Source organism: Culicoides brevitarsis, chromosome 3 (genome assembly GCF_036172545.1).
Source record: "Culicoides brevitarsis isolate CSIRO-B50_1 chromosome 3, AGI_CSIRO_Cbre_v1, whole genome shotgun sequence".
Taxonomy (NCBI): Eukaryota; Metazoa; Arthropoda; class Insecta; order Diptera; family Ceratopogonidae; genus Culicoides; species Culicoides brevitarsis.
In genome coordinates, this window is record NC_087087.1 from 18,177,399 (window position 1) to 18,201,299 (window position 23,901).

A 23,901-nucleotide genomic window follows, 5' to 3' on the forward strand; every position below is an offset into this window, starting at 1 on the left:
AAGAAACTGGCTTTAATAGGACGTTTTCTATTGAAATGTAAAATAATTCTTAGGTTCAAAAATTTTAATTTAAAAATTTTTCAAAAATTTTTATTTTGGGAGATTTTGCTTGATTTTTCTCCACTTTTGAGTAAAATTAAGTAAAATTAGTTAACGTCAACAATCAACGTTCAAGTCTAAAAACGTAAAAAAAAATTCAAAAATATTTAGTTTTTTATTTACGGAAACTGATTTTAATTTTTTAAACGCAATATTCAAAATATTTTCATCGAAAAATATTTTTTTTGTGGTTTTCAAATGTTTAATGGAGCAAAAAAAAAAAATAATAAAATTTTATACCTAGTTTTTTAAATTTTTTCACCTTAAATTTTTATTTTACTCTCGTGATTCTATAAATTTTGTGAAAATTTTCAGGAATTATAGAAAATTTTCAAATTTGTGAAAAATTATTTTTAACCCGAAAACTAAAATATCAAAAAAAAAAAAATTATGAAAATCAAAACTAAACAGTAATTTTTAGTTAACTTCGGATAAAATTTTAACGACTGAAGTATTATTTAGATATAATTTTTTTTTTATCTTCTTTATTCAATAAAATCAAGGATGTTTTACATCAACGTAGACCTATCGCTGATAGCATATTTGGTCTGGGGACAGGACAAGAACAAGAGATATAATTTTATATAAAAAAATTATTTATTAAATTTTTGAAAAGAAATTTAGTTATTTTTCTCCACGTAAGTATTACAAGAAATAACGGTTTTTCTGGTTGAAAAGCAAAATTAACTCACTCTTCAAAATATTCGTGAGTGCTTACAGCTGCTTTTATACTGATAAAATACCATCAGTACCTACATCAGCTGTCTCTCTTTTCAACAACCCACAACTAAGCAAATGGTAAGTACCGCAGAGATATTCAACTCTTGGTTAAAATTTTATTTTATTTCCAAAAATAAAAATTATTAAATTAAAAATTTAAAAATAATTTTTAAAAAAATCTTCTAATTTTAATTTAAAATAATTTTTCTCAAAAAATCCTGTTTTTTACAAAAAATTTCTTCGAAAATCATCTCATCAACCCACATAATTTCGTGACATGCGCAACCGATGGCACCAACACCAACATACCGTTTTTTTTCGTGTATCCCTACAAAATAATATTGAACAACATCTAACAAGGTTTAGTTGGCGAATTTTTCACATTGAACGTGGGTCACGGTAGAGTTTCCCCCGATTACAAAAAAAAAAAAGAAAAATAGAAAAAATATATATTTTTGAACATTTGTAGTTTCCCAGATCTTTGTACTCGAAACAACAGCCGAAAAAACCACATACACACAAAATTAAGTCGTTTTACATTGCAACATATCAGTGTCTTTCGGAATTGATTATAGAATGGTTTAATCACGAGAAAAAAAGGAAAATAATGCAGAAGAGTCGTGTGGAAGAAGAAAAATAAGTGCTAATAAATACGATAATTTTAATTGATTTTATCACAACAACAACAAGAAAATTAAATCAATTTAGTTGTTGAGTTTGTGTCCATCGAGAGTACCTAAAATTCGTCTTTTATTCAATTATTCGACGAGAAAAAAATATTGTTTGGTTGATAACAAAAGGAAAATTGTCTTAGTCCTTAATAAAAGCCAGGCAAAGTGCATAATTCCTTGTCTAGACAATTGTCCTGGAAAAAAATGCAATTAGTCCAAAAAATAAACAAGAAATTAATGAAATGGAGTGAGATTATAACAAAATGTGATGTGCCTCGTAGTGAAAAAAATATTTAAGAAAGAATTTTACTAAAAAGTTCCAAAAAGAGAAAAATTTGTGTGATTAAAAAAAGCTTTTAAAAAACGGAAGTGACTTTTCCTCAACAAACAAACAAAAAATTTAATTAATTTCTGACCTAATTACTGCGCCACTCTCCCTGATTACTCAGATTAATTAACAAAATAAACAAAAAAGTGAGAAAAAAACGATGCACGACATGCCAAGCGAAAATTACAACAATCTCAATGCATCGACGAACAATCAGACGCGAGGCAGGAGCAATTCGCGCAAAAAGCCCTTCCTGTTCCTCACGAATCTCCTGCGGAAGAAGAAAATCCTCGAGATTGACGACATCATGTTTGACCGAGAAATGAATCATCGTGCCAGATCCGAGCCGTCAGGTAAGAAATTATGATATCTCAGATTATTACACATGTTTACATATCGTGCGAGTTTTATTTTTTTTTAGTTAAACTTAATTGTCTTATCAACATTGTACAATTTTCTTATCTGCCGCACACATTTACCGCATATTTGTGTGCGATACAAATTGAATGACACGACACAAAATGATAACCCAAACAAGCAAATCGATAAATAAATGTTTAAAGTCAATATTAAGACTTTCTGTATGGGTTGAATACAGTGGCGTAGAAGAAGGATGGGGTGATTTTTTGGGGGTTTGGAATTTAAATTAAATTTAATAAAATTCATTCTTCCAAATTTCGTTCATCTTGTTCGTTGACTTCCTCATTGTTTTTTTTCTTGGTTTTTTTCTGAATAGATTCTTAAGCGGTGGCTTATTAAAAATAGACAAATAATTTAGAACACTTCCATCATCCTTATATGTATAATATTACACATTGACATAATCCGTTCTATGGGTACAGATTCTTTTTAAATTAGGCTTTAACAGAATATCTAATTCTAGTATGGCCAGATAATATCTGAGTAATGTGAACCTTGTTTTCCATCTCATTTTTTTGTAAATTTTCCAAAAACTTTAAAATTTTCGAATGATGAGCAATTATTATTCTCTGAAAGCGGTTGCCACTCTTCAAATGCATTTGTGATACGTTGTTGTCAAAATCGTTTCGTAACAATTCCAAAGGTCAGCAGGGAACCGAGAACCTACTGGATGCCTTCCTCTAGCTGCAACTCCTCTTACATAATAAATTCTTTCCACTTCAACATTTTTGACATCGGACAATTTAGTTTTAATTTGTATTAGAAGTTTAGCTAAATGGTAGCGCCAAAGACATCTGATTAGTTGAGCAACTTCGGGAATATGATTAACCTCGATTTTTTTTAGCGGTTTTCAAATTTTCTTTAATTAAATTGTAAATTTATTGAATATTTTTTCTAGAATTAACACAAAACCTTCTATTATTTCTATTGTATACAAAATTTAAAAAAAAATATTAGAGAAGTACATGAAGCTTACCCCTTTACTTTTATAAACTATCACAACACCACTGACTAAATAAAAAACTGTCGAAACTGTTTGGGGAAAATATTGATGACGACAACTTGGGATCGCGTGTGAAAAGTTGTTGTGACCACGTTTCGTTACACAAACATAAGTAAATTGTCATGTGAGGCAATTTTTAATAGGATTGTCGGTGAATGACGTTTCATTTTAGATTTCATTTATTCATACGTAAAAAAAATATTATCAGCTACGTTTTAAATGCAATCGTTTCAATCATACAATTTTCGATCCTCTATCGAGACCATGTGCTTAACATTAATGTGCCCATGCAAATCAATTGCTGGATAAATTTCATCCCATTTTACCTTTGTCGTGAATTTGTAGTTCGTCATTAGGTGAATTAACATAATTTTCAATGACATCATTGCATATTTGTAGCCTGCAATAAAAAATTTGACAGTAAAAGATTAAAATCCATCAGAAACCTTTAAAAAAAATTTAGCGAATGTTTGACAGATCATCAATTTTACTTGGAAATGATAAAAAAATCAAATAATAGTCTCACCAATGCAATTTCTGATGCCAATGCTAAACGCCATCCAGGCATAGTTGTGTCGTTTCGCGACATTTTCTGGCAAAAATCTATCGGGGTCGAAGTCATTGGGGTTCGGGTCCCATTCTGGGCCACGCATTGTGCCTATCAGCGAGATCTGAATATCGGTCCAGGGCTTAATTCGGTGTCCATCGAGAACAATTTCTTTCATATTGCGACGTGCGAGATTCGCCACCGATGGACAAAGACGCAGAGTTTCCTTAATGACCATATCCAAGTACGTGAGTTTCTGAATTTTCTCATATGTGATGTCCAAGGGACGCGTCGGAAACACAGATTTCAACTCTTCCACAAGTTTGTCTTGAACATGTTGATGAATCGCCATGAAAAGTGTCGCATGACTGACGGCAAGTGCAGTTGTCTCATTTCCAGCTGAAATCATCGTGTTAATGTGATCTTTGACTTCGTCCTTGGGAAAAAAGGTGCCGTCACTTTTTGGTGTGAACATCAGATGATCCAAGAAAATAACTGGTTTGTCTTTTTTTGCTTCTTCTATTTCATTGTTGTTGTTGCTGTTTTCGAGAGCTTCGCGTTCTTTGGCGAGAATTTTCTTGCGTTCCTCGACCAATTCTTTCCCGAATCTGTAGCATTCTTCCCGTGCAATTTTATCTTCCTTGTATAATTTTGTCCATTTAAATATCCAATCTTTCTGCAGTGGAAGAAACATGACGCGTTTGAATATAATTTCGTGCATCCTAGAATTGAAGTAAATAAATAAATCAGATTTAATATAAGATTAAACTAAGACAATTAAAAAAATCAAAAAGATTTTCCAATAATACACTTTTTAAAAAAGGCATACTTACTTTTCCAAATGTTCATTAAAACTAATATTTTTTTCCAATGCATTAACTTTAACACCAAACGACGTTGCTAAACAAAAAAATACACGTTTTAAGAATTAGGAATTAGAAATCAATTAATCAATTTTTTTTTAAAGTTAACAAAGAGATTTTGACTCAAACTTACCACAAATTGTGTCAAGAGTAACCAACACCGAATATTTGAATAAATCAAACGGTTCCTTTCCCAAATTCGGTTTCAATTTTTTGACAAAATTCTGACTGGCTTCATCAAAAATGGGAATAAAAGTCAAAAGCGACTTGGTTCCGAGTGCCGGATTGATGTGTTTGCGCGAGACACGCCATCTATCTGGCGGCGCTGTTCCCAATCCGTTGCCCCATCCGGACAACTTATATATGCTCGTCTTAGCTATGCAGTCGGGATTCGTGAGAACTTGCTTGATCAATTCCGGATGATTGACGTGGAGACAAACTTTCGGGAACAAGAAATATGCACAAAAACGAGGATATTCACGAACAATTTCGATCGCGTAACGGGCACGTTCTGTGCGAACGAAAATGCAAAAGGAAGACGTGAGAAAATGCAAATTTGCATGTCTTTCGTTTTGTTCTTACCTGTGGGCGATGCACCTTGAACTTTGAAGATGAGATTGTAGAAGAACCAATCCTTTCTGCCTGGCAAGTTGTCGGCCCACTTGATCTTTTGGCGGAAAGAGTAGATTTTGTGCACGAAATAGGTCACGATAAAAGTGATCAAAAATACTGTCACATACATTTTTTAAATTTTTTATTATTCAAAAGTTTAAGAATTTTAGTTTCTTTTTTTTTATTGCATTTTAAGAATTTAATTTAATTTAGTATTATTTTTTTGACTACTTTTGTTTTTCTCACTAAAAATGTATTTCATTAAAAAAAATATTCAAAAATCTAAGAGATTTTTTCAGTAATTTTCCATCAGACTTTATGATGTTAGTCAAAAATCCTTTAATTATATTTTATTTCTTTTTTGTTAAAAAAAAAATGCAAAAAATTAGAATGAATAATTTTTTCAGTCTTTTCGAATTGAATTTCAAATTCTGACTGAGAACGAAAGAGAAACCAAGTTCAAAGCAAGAAAAACTTGCAATTGCAAAAAATACATATAAAAAAGTTGTCGTTTGAAAACAACCATTGATAATATCGCATTTATAAAAAAAACTTCTGATAAAAAAATGTTAGAAATGAGTTATTTTACTCTCTAAAAACTAAGATTATTTTTATTTCTATTTTTGATGTTTTTTTTCATATTACCAAAATTGACATTGCCAGGGTAATATCGCACTTTTTTTCTTCGAAATGCGTTAAAGATAACATTTTTCAAGTCCATGTGTGCAACAAAAACGGCTGTTTGATAAGTCAAATGGATGTCAAAGCGGTCATTAACCACTAAATTTTAAAATATGTATATTGCATTTTCTTGAACCATAAGGAAGAGAAGATATTAAGAAGTATAAAAAGAACAACTTTGTATGAAATCCCTTAAAATTTTTGTGTTTTAATTTTGGGATGCTAATATTTTTAACTAAGCTTATAACTTAAAATTAGAAAAAAAAAATATTAAAATTGAACTGTTTCAAATTAAAATTTTCATATTTTTTCTGAATTTTCCAAAAATTTATCAATTAAATAATTTTGTCAGGGAGAAAAATTAAATCAAATCATAATAATAAGATATTTAACATTACTAAATTACATTTTTCAATGATAGAATATGTAAATTTTCTTTAACAAGACGTTTCCTTTCATCTGTAAAGAGGTCAAAACACAAAAGATCCTTACTGGAAGAACAAGCCGAAGATCAAAAGAAAGCAAGAACGTCAGATATTTGTCCAAACTGCAAGAAAGAATCAGTGGTCGACATACAGCCATACAATTTAAGAAACAATGGACATTGAAGACTAATACAAGAAATTCCATACAGTGATCAACAATCAGTGTGGTACAGAGGTGTAAGAATTTTTAATGAAAAGTCAAAGAATATAAAACAGACTGTGATAGTGTAAAAGAAACACTTTGAATTATGTTTAAATTGCAATACGTACAAATTAAAAGCTATCAAACCGCCATCAGCCAAAATATCAAACATGAAACAAATCCCGAAAAAATATTCCCATATTGCGCAGAGGATCAAGTACGATCAGCTTGGGAGCATCATGGGATCATTTAGACACGTTAGCCCGAGGATACCTTTCATGGAGAATCGCTTGCCATAACAGTCAGTTGATTTGAGTGCAAACTTTACCTCAACACCATCAAAACTAACAAACTGTAAGCACACAATAATTCCCTCAGCATCAAATACAAAACAATAGGACAGACAATCAATTATATCTCCCCGCTAATACTTCAACTGGAACAGCTTAATTTATCCGTGCAATATTCCGAGGTCCTTCAAGCAGATCTAGAACATCCAGTAGAACCCGAACAACCAGATCTTAAGCAACAAGAGCTTCCAACTCAAGGACCGTCTTTGGAAGTTCTTCCAATTAGGATTGAAGGAGAATGGTTTTGCTGCAAGTATACTGAGGCATACAAAGCTGACTATGGTCATGAATATGGTTCTGTGTAGAAAATCATAAATATCGATTATGTTTTCACATCATTTTTTTTATTAGATACTAGGAATCAAGTACCCGGTTGCTCGCAATTCCGGTTAACGGGTTGTGAAAACTGTTGAGTAATTGGAGTCTCTAAGTGAATGACATCTAATTTAAGATTTTATTTATTCTTACGTACTAAAAAATTGATTATGCTACAAATTTATCTATCAGCTACGTTTTAAATGCAGTCGTTTCAATTATACAACTTTCGGTCCTCTATCGAGACCATGTGCTTAACATTAATGTGACCATGCACATCGATTGCTGGATAAATTTCGTCCCATTTTACCTTTGTCGTGAATTTGTAGTTCGTCATTAGGTGAATTAACATAATTTTCAATGACATCATTGCATATTTGTAGCCTGCAATAAAAAATGTGACAAAAAAGAGATGAATTTTAATAAAAACAAACAAATCAAAGTTTTGTTGAATTTTTGAAAAATTCATCAATGTCACCCGGAAATGATAAAAAAATAAAATAAAAGACTCACCAATGCAATTTCGGATGCCAATGCTAAACGCCATCCAGGCATAGTTGTGTCGTTTCGCGACATTTTCTGGCAAAAATCTATCGGGGTCGAAGTCATTGGGGTTCGGGTCCCATTCTGGTCCACGCATTGTGCCCAGCAGCGAGATGTGAATATCGGTCCAGGGCTTAATTCGGTGTCCATCGAGAACGATTTCCTTCATATTGCGACGTGCTAGATTCGGCACCGATGGACAAAGACGCAAAGTTTCCTTAATGACCATATCCAAGTACGTGAGTTTCTGAATTTTCTCATATGTGATGTCTAAGGGACGCGTCGGAAAGACAGATTTCAACTCTTCCACAAGTTTGTCTTGAACATGTTGATGAATCGCCATGAAAAGTGTCGCATGACTGACGGCAAGTGCAGTTGTCTCATTTCCAGCTGAAATCATCGTGTTAATGTGATCTTTGATTTCGTCCTTGGGGAAAAAGGTGCCATCACTTTTTGGTGTGAACATCAGATGATCCAAGAAAATGACTGGTTTGTCTTTTTTTGCTTCTTCTATTTCGTTGTTGTTGTTGTTTTCGAGAGCTTCGCGTTCTTTGGCGAGAATTTTTTTACGTTCCTCGACTAATTCTTTTCCGAATTTAAAGCATTCTTCCCGTGCAATTTTATCTTCCTTGTACAGCTTTGTCCATTTGAAGTACCAATTATATTTTAGTGGAAGACTCATGATGCGTTTGAATAAAATTTCGTGCATTCTGATAAAAAAATAAATAATTTATAAAAAATTATTCACATTAAACCAGTCAAAAATGTTTGTTAGATATTCAAATTATTAGAAAAATCGAGAAAAAATTTCTTGAATTTTTACAGCCTTTACATTTTTTTTTTGAAAATTAAGAACTTTCCTTTACAAAACTAATATTTTTAGATTCAAAAAATTGACTTTTGAAATTTTTGTCTAAAAAAAAAGTTTAAAAATGTACCAAAATTTAAATACTCGATATTAGATATCCTTCTAGATAATTTATCAAAAGATACTTTTTGACAATTATATTTTGACCAACTTACTTTTCCAAATGTTTATTAAACTGGATATTTTTTTCCAGTGCATTCACTCTAACACCGAATGACGTTGCTAAACAAAAAACAAGTTTAAAGAATATTTTTGACGTCATTAAAAAATTTTTATCTCAAACTTACTGCAAATAGTATCGAGAGTAACCAACACCGAATATTTGAATAAATCAAAAGGTTCCTTTCCCAAATTCGTCTTTAACTTTTTGACGAAATTCTGACTGGCTTCATCGAAAATGGGAATAAAAGTCAAAAGAGACTTGGTTCCGAGGGCCGGATTGATGTGTTTGCGTGAAACACGCCATCTGTCTGGCGGTGCTGTTCCTACTCCGTTGCCCCATCCGGACAACTTGTATTCGCCGGTCTTTGCTATGCAGTCGGGATTTGTGAGAATTTGCTTGATCAACTCCGGATGATTGACGTGAAGACACACTTTCGGGTACAAAAGGTACGCACAAAATCGAGGGTATTCTCGGACATTTTCGATCAAGTAACGAGCGCGTTCTGTGGGCGAAGCACCTTGAACTTTAAAGATGAGATTGTAGAAGAACCAATCCTTTCTGCCTGGTAAGTTGTCAGCCCACTTGATCTTTTGGCGGAAAGTGTAGATTTTGTGCACGAAATAGGTCACGATAAAAGTGACTAAAAATACTGTCACATACATTTTTTATTTTTTCATTCAAATCTCGAAGGAAAAAATATTTTATTTTACGTTTTCCAATTCAATTTGAAAAATTTATCAATTTTTTTTTGTCTCTACAACTTTCACTTAAAATTTATTTTTTTTAAATAAAAATATTCAATAATTGAAGAGAATATTTTTATTCAGTCTTTCTCAATTTTATAGATTTTTTTTTTAAAATCCTTTAATTTTAATATTTTTTTATTTTTTCGAAAAATAAATTTAAAAAATTAGAGAGAATTATTTTTCCAGTCTTTACGGTTTAACTTTCAAACTATGACTAAAACAGTAGGAGAAACGGAGCTAAAAGCAGGAATATCTATTTTGCAAAAAAAAATAATAAAAAATTTTTTTTCAAGTCCAAGGTTTGCTAAAAAAAGGCTGTTTGATAAGTCAAACCGAATATCATACCACTAAATTTGGTCGTTTTGCAAATATTTTTCGACTCACCCAAACATCTTCTTCTTCATTGACGTTAGTTTTTATATTACGTTCGCTAAATTTGTGACTAAACAGGTTTTGTGTGCGAATATTTTGCGGAAAAAAATGCTAATACATATTTTATGTCGGGTCAGAACGGAATTCGTTATGCACGTGTTTTTTCGTTGGCTTTTTTATTTTTGGATTTTTGTTTTATTGATAAAAACTTGAATATAAAAATAAAAAGAAGCTCGAAAAGATATTTTAAAGCCTAAAAATCAGTCCATAATGCCGTGTTTACTGTGAATTTGTAAATTTTGCCAAATTTTATTTCTGTCAGGAAGAAGGTGAACGTACAAAAATGCAAATTTTAACCTGATTATTGTAATAGATAAATACAGTTGATGGTATTTTTAATTTTTATATCTAGACTGTTCGACTTCTTTTAAAATGGAGACGTCTGGTAAACCAGTTTTTGCAAGTCATTCACGTTGACGACAATGCGAATGACATAGAAGTTGATGATAAAAGTTTATTTTTTTTACAAAAAAGACGCAAATTTTGATCAAGTTCAAGGTCGTTGCTACGCATTTCCGTAAAGCAGGTAGAAAAACGGTTGTTTTTTTTATAAAATATGTAATTTTGATGGAATAATGTTTTGATGGACGTGTTGACACGTGTGTGAGATGCTCGTAAATTTCTAAGGAAGACATTTTTCAATGATAATTCAAGGCATTTACAAAAAAGATAAAAAGGAGTTTTTTTCTTAATAATTCGTTTAAACAATTTAAATTTTTTTAAATTATCATTTTTTAAAATCAAAAAGTCGGTTAATTTTTTTTTTTTATTTTTAATGAAAAAAATTAATGATATTCATTCAAATGTCCAAAAATTAATCTTTATTAAAAAAAAATATATAAAATTGTTCAATTTATTATTTATTTTAACAATTTTATTATTTAGTATTTTCTGATGTCATAAATAAAACCAGAATAAAACAAAAAATAAAAAAATCAGCCTTACTTAATTTGATTTTAATGCAAAATTATATAATAATTAATTAAATATATTTTTTAAAATTAATATTTAAAAAAATAAAGAAATTGTTTAAATTTTTCATTATTTTATTTAAAAATCAATTTAAAAAAATAATAATAATAAATCAATGAAAAATTATTTAATAAAAAAAAGACAAAAAATCAAAATTTTAAAATAATAATCGTCTAATTTTTATATTTTAGCAATTTTATTAAAAAATTAAAATTCATCTACAAAAACATAAAAAAATCACTGTCACTCAAATAAATTTAAATGCAAATCTAGCTTTTATTAGATAAAAACTGTTATAACCTGATATTAATTTTTTTCTCTTTCGCTTTTTTTTTGCATGCATTCATCAGTTGTGGGTTACAGTTGCAAGCGAATTGCCGTTACCGGGCCAACCTCTCCCGCTATTTCAACGCTGAGTCTCACACCTGGTCGTTTTCGCAACATTGACGAAGACATGCAGGCACTCCGGATATCGCGACAAGACAACCCCTTTGTGCAAAAAGTCTTGGCATCGCGCGAAAGTCTCGTCGACAGCGTGGAAGAAATTGTCTCGGACGACGCCACATTGATGTCGCAGGAGGATTTTGCATCGGAAATGGACCAAGATCCGTTCACGTTGCCCGAGGTGCAGGCACACATGATTCGCTCACCGCCACCAACATCCTGGCCACGATCCCCTAGATTTAGTTTGTTCAATTTTCCGCAGGAGAATAATATGACTGTTAGTTCGCAGAGTAGTGAGGTGAGTTTTTTTTAAATGAAATTTTATTAAATTAGAAAATTTAATTTATTTTTAATTTTAGGAGAGTTCAAAAAGTGCATTTTACATCAATAGTCACAGTAAGTTGGATGATATTTTTTCATCAAGTCTGTCAGCGAGAAATCGGGGTAAGTATTTTTTTTACTTGAGATGCTTTAAATGAAACTCAAATGTAAAATTTATTAGTTGGAAAAATATTTAATAATATTAATAAGTTCAAAAATTTCTAAAAAATTATAGATTAATTTTTTTAACTTTAACTTAAATTTGTGATTTAAATTTTTTATATCAAAATGACTGAGAAATTGTTCTAAATTTTTTAATATTTTTTGTACTTTTAGCAGTTTTTACAAAATTTTTTAAAGTTTTGATCTGAAATAAGAATTTTGGAAATCAATTTAGACTTTTTTTTTTTGTATAAAACTCGATAAAATTGAAATTGAAAAAAATTTAAATAAAAATATTACTATTTATTTCTTTGTCCTAGTATCTAGTCACATTTAAAAAATCCTATTTAAACAAAAAAAAAAAAAAATTAAATAAAAAAAAATCTAAATAAAATAATTTTTTTTTGACAAATTGGAAGTTTTATAAAAATAAATGAAACTGTGTATTAAAATTAGTGTTAAAATTTGAAGTTTTTTTTATGAAAAAAAGAACTTGTCACGCTAGATTTGCATGAGAATCGATTGATTAATACTTTGTAGACGGATTTTTTTTTTTGTGAAATTTTTTTGTGCATTGACATTAATTGATTGCAAAGAAGTCTCATTTGACCCTCAAAACTTTCCGATGAAAAAATCCAGATGAAAAAAACCGAAACAGTGGATAAACTTTTTAATTTCATACGCTATAAAATATTTGTAGACATTTAAATTGAATAATTTTAAATTATTTATCAAAAAATAATTTTAAAAAATACTTTAGCAAAAATAAATTTGAAAATCATTACAAAAAAAAAATGAATAAAATTAAATTAAATTAAAAATTGAAAATATATACAAAAAATCAAGAAAAAATAATATTTAAAAAAAATCCCAAAATACATATTTTAGGGCCTTCTGTAAATCTTTCAGTGTTTTGAAAATTAATTTACCCAAAAGTATTTTTATGTGCTAGAAAAAATGGAGTCAAAATGTAAATTCTAAACTAAAATTATTAATTTTTCAGATGGCAACTCAAACGAGCGCTTCAGAGACAACAAAAGTTTCTACAAAAAGACTCAATCTATTCCACGACCTCACAGTGCACACAATACGTAAGTCGTCCCCATAAATCTAAAAAAAAAATAATTTTAAAAAATAAATCATTTTTTTTTGTCATAAACAGCGATGCCGCTCGACTACCGAGACCATACAGTCAATTGGACGATTCCTTCAGTAGAAGTTACTATAAGTAGGTGAAACAAGGCAATATATATTAATAAGGAGAGTCGATTAGTCGATAACTGAATGGACTTATTAACTTAACTTTAAAAAAAATATCGACTGTTAAAATTTACCAAATGTATGCGATGAATATTGCGTCTGATCGTTTTTTTTCGCATTTGTACCAAAGAAATTCAAGTGCAATACTAATATTTCATAATGTTTGTTTTTGTTTCTGTTCCTTCAACATATATGCTATGCATACATGTTATTAAGTAATCTTGTGAATGAATGAGAAAATTCAAAATAAATCATTAAAAATTTATTATTCAACAAAAAATTAATAAATCAAGAGATTTAAAAGAAAAAAATTATTAATGATTACGAAATTAAGAAAGAAAGAAAATATATTATAATATTAGCAGAAAAAAAAAACATATTTTCTATCATATATATATAATGAATACACGCAATTATCAAGTACATTTTTAAATAAAATTTAAACTTAACATACTTAACTATGACTTGACAGCACATAATAATATACATATTACACTTTAAAAAATTATATTACAAAAAAATTATATACTTTTTTAAATACACTTGTAGTCATTTAGACGATTGAATGATTATGAAAAGCAAAATGTTACCCAATGAAAAAGAAACTATGAATGAAAAGAAAGTTCTCTATAACTAAGTTATTATTATAAAAAAAATCAAAATGACAGATTTAAAGATAGGTTATGATTATTGATTTGTAGAGAGTATATATGATATAATTAATTATAAAAAAAAAGTATTTATATAAAAAAAATATATTTATATTAGTTTTATGAATATAAAATATATTATTAATATTTAATACAATTATTATATAGTGTAATGTTAAAAATATAAAAGTATTTAAAATACTTTTAAACAACAATTATTACTTTAAAAATAAAAATATAACATAAAATGTCAAACGGAAGAAATAGTTATGTAATAATCAATGATTTGTTAACTTTATTTCGTGTTGAAAGCAGAAAAAAAAACAAAACACATCTATCAAAATCAAAGTTAATATAATAAATAATATTAAAATAAATTAAGTCATTAATGAATAATGTAATAAAGATGAAAAAAAATTAATTTGCTTTGCAAAAGAAAAAAAAAGAAATTTTTTTATTCAATTTATATTAAGAGTTGTGATGAACACGAGCAAAGTTGTAGGAGGGTGAGTATTTTTACGCAACAACATTCAATTGTCTGACAAAAATGAAATACATGTAATTATTAAACATTCAAATTAATCAATAATTTATCTTGTTTAGGTCCAACATATTTTTTTCAAAAGGGATTTAGAGACTAAAAATTTTAAATATGATTTTAATGCCTTTATTAATGGATTTCTTTGCTTTCTTCTAATAATATAAAAAAAAGTTTGTAAAAGTTTCATGTTCACTTCAGCTGATTTAATGAAAGAAATATGTCTGTAGGTCGTCGAAGAAATTATGATTTTAATGAATGGCAGTTTATGAATGAAGAGAAGTAATTTTTCTTTATTATTCAAATCATGAGTTAATGTTATTAAAAATGTATTTTGCTTTTAATCTGTAATTAATTAACTGATTTTATGTAATTTGATACATAAAAGAAATTTTGGAGGAAATAATGTAAGTACAATTTTATCATATTAAAATAAAATGAATGTAGATACATGTTCAAAGTACTTTGATAATATTATACAAAAAAAAAAATTGTGAATAATAAAGTATACATTTTTTTACAAGATAAATTAACAATTTAATTTTTTTATAATAAGTTTATCAATTAATTAATTAAATTAAATTTTATTAATTAATTATTATTTAGGCGAATAAATTTAATATTTTTTATTTTTGTCCCATTTGTGATTTTTTAACCATTTTAGACGTCTAAAATTAAATTTTACTTTAATTTATTTCCAAATTTGAAGAAATTTGGAGAAAAATCAAACAAAATAAAGATTTTTGAAAAAAAAAATTTTTTTTGGCACGTGTCTTTCTTTTACATTACAACAGGAAACGTCTTTTTAAAGGGATTTATTTTGTTTTTTGTATGATTTTTTCATAAACAGTAATTTTTCAATTAAAAATATTTCCATTTTTAATTTAATTTATATTTTTCCCCCTGAATTTTTTTCGACAAAATCGGAGGGCCCCCCTGGAAGTGACAAAAAATTTATTCGCCTTAAATATTATTTTTTTCATTTTAATTTTTATTTTAAATTTTCAATTTCATTAAATATATATTTTGAATCTTGAATTAAGAATTGGATTTTAATTTTTTTTTATGTTTTAAATTTCCCTAAAACTTTAGAAAAAATATTTTTTAGCACTTCAAATTTTAATTTTTAAAAATGAGAAGAGCAAAGTAAAAAAAATAAAAATCTCGTTTTTTTTTTAATTTGAAAGTTTAATTTTTAAAATAAATTAATTTTGCAAAAAAATTCTTTTTAATATAAATTTTGTAAAATTTCTTTCTAAAAAAGTTTTGAAAAATTTGTTTAAAATTACAATTTTAAAACATGATTTTTTTATTTCATGAATTTTATTTAACTTATGATTATACTTTGTTATTAATAATTAAATTTTTTATTGGTTAATATTGAACAAATTTCATGACTAATTGATTAATAAATGATAAATTAATTAAAAGATTAAAACTTTTGAAAATTGTACGGAGTAAATGAATTTTCAATCGGAGCCGCATAGATGTATAAGAAAAATTTGTTATTTAATTCTTATTTTTAATTAGAAATTTACCGAATTTGAATGCACCCTATTTTTGAGTGCATTGGCTCGTAGAAAATAAATATTTCCGATTGCTTCATTCCCATCTTTCCGACTAAAGATTTTATTCCGAAATTTTTTTATTCTAATTTTTTTTCCGATTTATTTTTTTGTGAAAAAAAAATTTTTGGAAAAAAAATTGAATTCCGAAAAAATTTCAATGAAATCATGAAAAAAATGCATTTGAAATAAAATTCCGGCATGAATTTTTTTAAATTAAATTTAAATTAAAACAAAGGAAATTCCGGCTGCAACAATTTATATTAAAATTCTCAAAGGTTCAATGTTCAATAAAAAATTAAAAATTAAAAAAAATTCTCAAAAGTTCATTAAAGTTTAACAATTAATAAATTTCAAAGAGTTTTCAAAATTCATTCCGTCTGCATTCAAAAAAGTTCAAAAAAATTTTTTTTGAATATTTTTCAAAGTTCAATAATGTTCAACATTCAATTTTCATTCCGACTTATACATATAGGCTTAATATGGCTTAATTCCGAATTTTTTAATATTTCAAAAAGTTGATTTTTAGAATCATTTCATTAGTATATTTTGAATCTTGAATTAAGAATTGGATTTTAATTTTTTTTATGTTATTAGAATTATCCCTAAAATAAATTGGAAAAAATATATTTTAGCCACTCCAAATTTTAATTTTTAAAAATGAGAAGGGCAAAGTAAAAAAAAGAAAAATCTCGTTTTTTTTAATTTGAAAGTTATAATTTGATCGGAACATTTCAAGAAATAAATTAAACAAAAAAATTCTGAAAAATGATAAAAATTTTGTAAAATACACTTTAAAAAAATTTTGAGAAAATTTGTTCTACATATTAATTCGAAATCGATTTTTTTATAAAATTTTATTTAACTTATGATTATACTTTTTTATTAATAATTGAATTTTCAACTTTTTCAACTTTGAAAAAATATAATAAAATGAACAAATTTTAACTAATCTTAATAAAATAAATTAATTAAAATATTAAAAAATAATAAATAAACTAGAGCTTCAGTGGTAAAGTATCAAAATTTAATAATTCAATCCTTTTTTTATAATTTTTTGTTCTCAAAGGTCAATTTGAATTATTTTAAATTAATTTCAATCCACAAAAAAACATTTTTCTGCATTCCAGTGAGCCGTGATATGATGTTGCAGTCAATTTGGAGTCATTATGTGCCGTACAAAAACTAAAATTTAACAGGTTGTTGTACACATTCCATCATATCATTCATGCCATACCATTGCCATACAACATTTATCACCGTTGAATGTACTATGTCTTAATTCCACACAAAAATGCATGAATTCATACACACTTACCTGTCTTGTCGCTACAACACACGTGAGCTACCAGTATGTGTGTTGCCATTGTACCATACAGCGAAAAGCGACACATTTCAATGTTTATAACTTTTTTTTGTGTGTCTTTAAAAGCAGTACTTTTTAAACCTTCAATCAGTTAACAACAACATGCTTAAATCATTTTCGGATCAATTTTCGAATATTTAACGAGTTTAATTATTATTCGTCGTGTGTCGATCGCCGCTCGTTTGTCTGTGGTGACAACAACTGTCACTTCTCGCGTACAGACCACAAAAATATTTTTTTTTTGATAACATTTTTTTTTCAACGGAGATTAGAGATATTGAGACTCTCAAAAAATAAAAAAAAAATACTGAAATATTTCTCGATGCAGTTATTCAGGTCAAAAATGTAAGAATTCAATTACGAAAAAAATTGTGTGTGAATGAAATATCAGCTGAACAGCTGATTTGTGTTATTGAAGTTACAAGGATAAAAGCGTCATCAACAAAAAAAAAAATAAATAATAAAAAATTAAATAAAATGAAGAAGATCGTTTGTTAGTGTTAACATAAAAAAAATTATTTAAAAAAACGACAAAAAATTCGTTAATAGACGTAAATCACAAAAAGTAACCTTCTTTAAAAAAAATATCAATAGCACCACCGATAGTCAAAAAAATAAATAAATAAAAAAATATTGAGTTAACATTGAAACAAAAGATTTTTTTAAAGCGTTCGAGAAACTGCATGATGAATATTACCTATTAAAAATTAAAAAAAAAATGTTTGTACTAAAACACATGTGTAGGTCGAGTATCGGAGGTGTGGAAAAATAAATAATTTCATTCAGGTTGAAATATAAATCTTTTTGGAACCTGCGAAAAAAATTAAAGCAAGACTTGATCCCAGACAAGGCCTCGCTAAATCTCGCGCACACGTTATAGTTCAGTGATTTATTATAAAGATTGCAAAGAAATTCCCGCGTATTTACATTTTTGCATGCAATCACACAGATTACAATAATTACATGTATTGTACACATATTATCATCGCCGCGAAGGAAAGCTGCGTCAAAAGAGACAAATTTTTATTATTTTTTATTTTATTTTATTAATTTTTTTATTAAATTAATTTTAAATTTTTTATTAAATTATTTTTCAATTTATTATTTTATTTTTTTTTTAATTTTTTTTATAAAATTTTTATTTTTTTCATTATTTTTATTTTTTTAAAGTTTTAAATTAAATTATTAAATTTAATTCAGTTTTTATTAAAATTTTTTTTTTTAATTAATTTTTTTTTAATTTTTAATTTGGGCGAAGAAAAAAAAAATAAATAATTTTTAATTTTTTGGTTTTAATTTTTTAATTTTTTTTTAATTTTTTTTTTAAATTAATTAATTTATTTTTTTTACTTAAAGTAAATTTAATTTAATTTAATTTTTTTTAATTTAATTTTTTTTTTATTTAATTTTTTTATATTTTAATTCGATTGAAAAATTTGTCTCATTCGGCATGGCTTGCATCCATTTCATTCAGTGATATAATTAAAACAGGTCATTTATATGTTAATCTGTTTTCCATATTCATACATGCGTGTATCGTATAAATGCATATTTTTTTTTATAAAATATTATGAAAGTTCATATCAGCAATGAACAAAAGTTGCTAATATTCAGTTTCGTTTAGTTTTTATGATGAAAAGTGATTTTTTATTATTTATTAATATTTAATTTTTTATTTTTGCAGTTTCTCGTAAAATTTGAAAAAAAAAATTAAACATCAACTATGAAAAAGAAAAAGCTCTATAATTTTGAGTTATCTACAAAAATTGGAAACGAAGAAGAATAACAAACAAAAAGTGTTAAATATATAACACCTAATTGATGTATTTAAAAAAATAAATAATTAATAGAAAAAAAATTATATTTGTCCAACAAAATTAATATTTAATGAATGATGATCTAATGAAGCAATAATAATAATAACAAAGTTTATAATTGTGCGTAATAAATACAATAATTATTTAATTGTTACATAGTGAGTGAAAAGAAAGTCAACGCACAGTTGTGAAAAAAAAAAGAAATGTTGAAATAAAGTGAACAATGGGGTTTCCCGCCTAATTTTGAAATTATTTTCATCTTATATGTTGTAACAGTTAACAATTAAAGAATTACACAAAAAAAAACAACCTCCAAATATATATATTTATATTTTTACATAAAATAAGTGGGAATATTTACAAATAAAAATAATATAATCAACTACGTAAATAAATATTTGCAATGAATTTTTAACAAATAACGTCACATCAACAGCAAATAAACAACATAATAAATAATCATCAATAAAAGTAGCACAATTATTAAGAATAAATGTGAGTATAATAATGATTTTTAAGAAACAATTAAAATGATTTAGTACCTACCTACTAAGTTATTTTTATTGATTTATTTTTATATTTATTATAATAAGAATTATTAAAACAAAATATTTTTTTATTTAATTTGTTAAATAATAATTTTATTTTATTTTTTATAAAATTTCTCTATCTAAATTTTCTCCCAAAATGGACAAATCTGAATTTGGGCATTATTCTGAAACCGGGCACTCCAATTTCTATGGATTTTCATTAAAAAATTCAAGTTTTGAGTTTATTTTGAATATTTTAATTAAAAAATGGTTTGAAGTTATCTAAAATTTCATAAAAAAGGAGTATAAAAGTTCAAAGAAAATTATTTATTTTTGTTGAATTTTTTTCTAAAATATGAAATATTTAGCTAATTCATCAAAAATGTATGTAAAATTGGCCAAAAATTTAAAATTTTCTCGAAAAATTTGATATTTTCATCAATTTGCGAGGATAAAAATGCGTTTTTTAAGCAAGTTAAGTACATTTATTATAATTTTAATTTTTACTGGACATTATTATCTTTTTCAATAAAAAGTACAAAAAAATGCTAAAATTTAATAAAAAATTTTTTCCCCTGATTTTTTTCGGCAAAATCGGAGGGGGGGCGACATAAAGTGAAATAATTAAATTTAAAAGCATTAAAAAATATATATTTTTTTTAAATAAAAATTATATTATTCATGCAAATTATTATTATTTTATTATCAAATTAAATGATGATTTATTAATTATTAAATAAATTTTATTTAATTTATTTTAAAATTATAAAAATAAAATAATTTTTGAAATTTTTAAAAAATTATTAAAATTGAAAAAAACTTCGCTGAAAATATTATTAAAAAAAATTAAACTTAAATATCCTTGCACAGTGAGGAGTTTATTTTATTTTTCCTTTTATTCAAAATATTTATATACGATTTTTAATTAATTTTCATAAAAATAATAAAAATACTTAAAAAAAAATTAAAAATAAAAATAATTAAAAGGTATTTTTCAATAAAAATTATTTAATAAATATTTAGTTAGAAATACTCAAAAAATACACAAAAAATTAAAAATAAATAAAAATCGGACAAAAATGAAACTAAAACTAGACATAAACATAAATCAACGTACTTTATTTTTAAATCTTGTCTAAACATATATAAATAAATAATTTTTTTTTTATTTTAATGATCACACCTGAGTACTTCCTAGATCTCATATTTCTGTTGCTTTTTTTTCTTTACCATCATCATCGTTGTCATTGCCGCATCTTAAGATCTTTATTCACAAACGATGAATTTGCATTTATTTAATGCCTTCACAATGTTACAAAATGAAACCCTTAATTGTATACAATTTTATTTAAATCACTTCATTTTTGCAAGCAAGTCACACTTTTGTCACAAAAAATAATATTTACTCACAAAAGTGTTCTTGGAAACATAATTATTTGGTTTCCTTGTTTGCTATTCTTATTACTTGCAATTTTCGGTCTTTTTATGTTTGTTCAACAAAGATTTAATTGTTATTTTTTTTCTTTAAAAGAGTTTCATAGAAAAATTTTAAATTGAATAGAATTCCTAAAAAAGTAAAAAAAAAATAAAAGGAGAATGGGCTCAACATGTGCATCATGTCACGTTCCCTTCTCGACACATGCGATCATCATTAACTTTGCTTAACTTAATCCCGACTGTCAATCTGTGTAAATGTCAGTCGTTAATTAACGTATTTTATTTGACATTAAAACTTTTATAATTTTTAATGAATCTAAGCAGAAATTCTAAATCACATGAAACATATTGCACATTCTAGATGTTAATTTACAATGAATGTCGATTTTTTTTATTTTTAAAACATAATAATAAAAAATAAAAAAATATATTTTTGTTTTGTTTCGACTGAAATTACAGTTAATCATTGAAAAATTCACAAAAACAAATAAAATAATGAACAATTAAAATTACTTCACTCTGTTCGACTGGTTTGTAGAGAGAAAAAAACGAGCATTTTAATGTAAGACAATAGGTTTTATAGTTGATTAAGCAAATAAACAAACAAATTCAATAAATAATTACCGCCTGGAGGCTAAAAAATACATGCAAATGCGAGTTGTGATGCGAGTTTCTAGAATTTTCGTTACGTAAAGGAGCTAAAACTGGCTTAGAACTCGAAAAGTGTGACAGTTCATGACCTCTTAAGCTTGCTCAATAAATTTATTTCCATAAAAATGTAATTATCAACTTTTTTTTTTTGATTAAAAACAAACCAGTTTCATTATAATAAATATTAGATAATTTTTTTTAATGTATTCACGTGTGGTGGAGCTGCCGTACCGCCACCGTTTTAGTTATCACACATGTAAAATCTCATGAAATTCAATTAATTTCCAATTTACAAGTACAAGCAACACATTTTTTTTCTCTTCAAACACCAACTTTTATCTATTGATTGGCAAGCAGTGCTTGTTTTGTGACCACATTACACCACAATTTGTTACTTTCTCGCACCTTGCGTAAAATTAACGAAAATAAAAAAAAATATATATTGTCGGTTGCATGAATCGCAAAATGAAAGTTTCATTCATAAATAAGTGTTTGTTTTGTTTTTCTTCTGGCATTTCCTACGATTTTTGTGGGATTTTGCAAAATGATAACTAAAAGTGTCGTTTAAACGTGCAACTTTAACAATGCCTGGTTAACAAGTTTTATGCAAGAAATTGTTAAGAGGTAACATAAACAAAAGTAAGTGAGAAAGACATTCACCGTAATGTGACGAAATTTTGCATTAATTGCGATTTTGGGAAAATGTTTGCCATTTTTTGCAAGTTTTATGGGATTTTTTAAATTTATTAAATTTTTGATTTTTTTTTGTGTCTAAATTCAATTATTTATTTATTTTAATTTTTATAATAATTTTGATAAATTTCAATTCAAAGTAAAAATTAAAAAAAAATAAATTAATAATTTTTTTTTTTTATTTTTACAACGTATAAAAATTAACATATAAATATTTTTTGTTAAAAATTATTTTTTTATATTTTTAATGAAAAAAAATTTAATCATTGTTTTTAGAATTTTTATGAATTTTAAATAAAATAAAAAAAAAACTTTAGTCAATCTTTAAATTTTTTATTTAATTTTTCTTTTAAAGAATTTCCTCTTTGAAAATTAAATTTCAAAAATAAAAAAATAATAAAAATTCCATAAAAATTTAAAAAACAACCTTTGATATTTATTTTTTGAAGTTTTTAATTTTTACACGTTGAAAAAACCTTTGAAAATTTATTAATTAATCAAAAAAAAAACTTGAATAAAATTTCATTGGAATTATTTAAAAAATTGAATTTCTTGATGTTATCTTGAATTTAATTGATTTCAAAATAATTTTTTTCTATTTCAACCTTTTTTTCAATAAAATTTCATTGAAAATTAATTAAAAATCCTTCATAAAAAAATGTATTTTATTTTTTTAATATAAAATAATATTTCCAAAAAATTTCTGAAAAACCCGTTCCATTTTCTCGCAAAATCGCAATAAAAAAAATATTGCACGAAGAAGACAAAGCATGAAAAAAGTGATCCATTATCATGAAAAAAGTCCGAATAATAATAATAATTTATTAGCTTAACCACTTTGTGATTTTTATCACTTAATGACGTAATATATCGCATAGTTATCAAATACTTATTGTTAAAAAAAAATGCATCGTGATAATCGGTGCTTTTCAACTAATAAATAATAAACATCTCGAAAAGGACAGTTTTTATCATCAGCTGATTAAAATTGTTGTTCGCAAGTCACACGCCAATTTAAACCTGTTTTTCTGTAAAAAAAAAACTCGCTACTCGTGTCTGAATAAAATATTACTTAAAAAAACATGAATGAATAAAATTTATCAAAATTAAAAAAAAAATAATATTTTTTGGTAGTGGACTTTAACTGGTACGAAATCCTGTTTTTTGGCGATTCTGAGAAAGTTTTTTTTTTCTAAATCACATGACTTATATTTTTTGCGCTGATCGTGTTTGAACTGATTTTATGGAAATCCCAAAAGATAAAGCGCGTAAAATGTGTACAACAATAAATGTCGTCGTTAGAGTGGCATTTAAACAGGTAAATGGATGATAAAATCGTTAATTTTATTGCTTTGAATGATCTTTTTGTATCAATATTTTGCTAGAAATTGACATTCATCAAAGTGTGCGTTCGTTTTGATGAGCATGAACTTTTACAGGCTTTATTAAAACTGGTTTTTTGATAAGTATACCACGAGTGACGCAAATTTATATGACCTGAACAATA

The 23,901-nt window shown here is 26.2% G+C and overlaps 2 protein-coding genes across 2 annotated transcripts; one reads left to right on the top strand and one right to left on the bottom strand.

Moving 5' to 3' along the window:
• Positions 1-1,208: 1,208 nt before the first annotated feature.
• LOC134834996 (uncharacterized) lies at positions 1,209-13,325 on the top strand. The gene is made up of 5 exons (XM_063849838.1): positions 1,209-2,171; positions 11,311-11,702; positions 11,764-11,848; positions 12,891-12,978; positions 13,050-13,325. Exons 1-5 carry the CDS (start codon positions 1,979-1,981, stop codon positions 13,117-13,119), a joined length of 828 nt encoding a protein of 275 aa, XP_063705908.1. The 5' UTR covers positions 1,209-1,978; the 3' UTR covers positions 13,120-13,325.
• On the bottom strand, positions 3,472-5,393 carry LOC134833350 (cytochrome P450 4c21-like). Its single transcript, XM_063847648.1, has 5 exons — positions 5,234-5,393; positions 4,785-5,162; positions 4,622-4,688; positions 3,768-4,510; positions 3,472-3,641 (listed from the first exon to the last, which is right to left on the bottom strand). Exons 1-5 carry the CDS (start codon positions 5,391-5,393, stop codon positions 3,472-3,474), a joined length of 1,518 nt encoding a protein of 505 aa, XP_063703718.1.
• Positions 13,326-23,901: the final 10,576 nt, after the last annotated feature.

Bases quoted from the DNA above. Each gene is read 5' to 3' on its own strand.
- LOC134834996 (XM_063849838.1), top strand. From the start codon at position 1,979: ATGCACGACATGCCAAGCGAAAATTACAACAATCTCAATGCATCGACG. The intron at 11,703-11,763 runs GTGAGTTTTTTT...TTTTAATTTTAG, and splicing joins TTAGTTCGCAGAGTAGTGAG to GAGAGTTCAAAAAGTGCATT. The intron at 12,979-13,049 runs GTAAGTCGTCCC...TGTCATAAACAG, and splicing joins CCTCACAGTGCACACAATAC to CGATGCCGCTCGACTACCGA.
- LOC134833350 (XM_063847648.1), bottom strand. From the start codon at position 5,393: ATGTATGTGACAGTATTTTTGATCACTTTTATCGTGACCTATTTCGTG. The intron at 4,689-4,784 runs GTAAGTTTGAGT...TTTTTTGTTTAG, and splicing joins TACTCTTGACACAATTTGTG to CAACGTCGTTTGGTGTTAAA. The intron at 3,642-3,767 runs GTGAGACTATTA...TTTTTATTGCAG, and splicing joins TGGCATCAGAAATTGCATTG to GCTACAAATATGCAATGATG.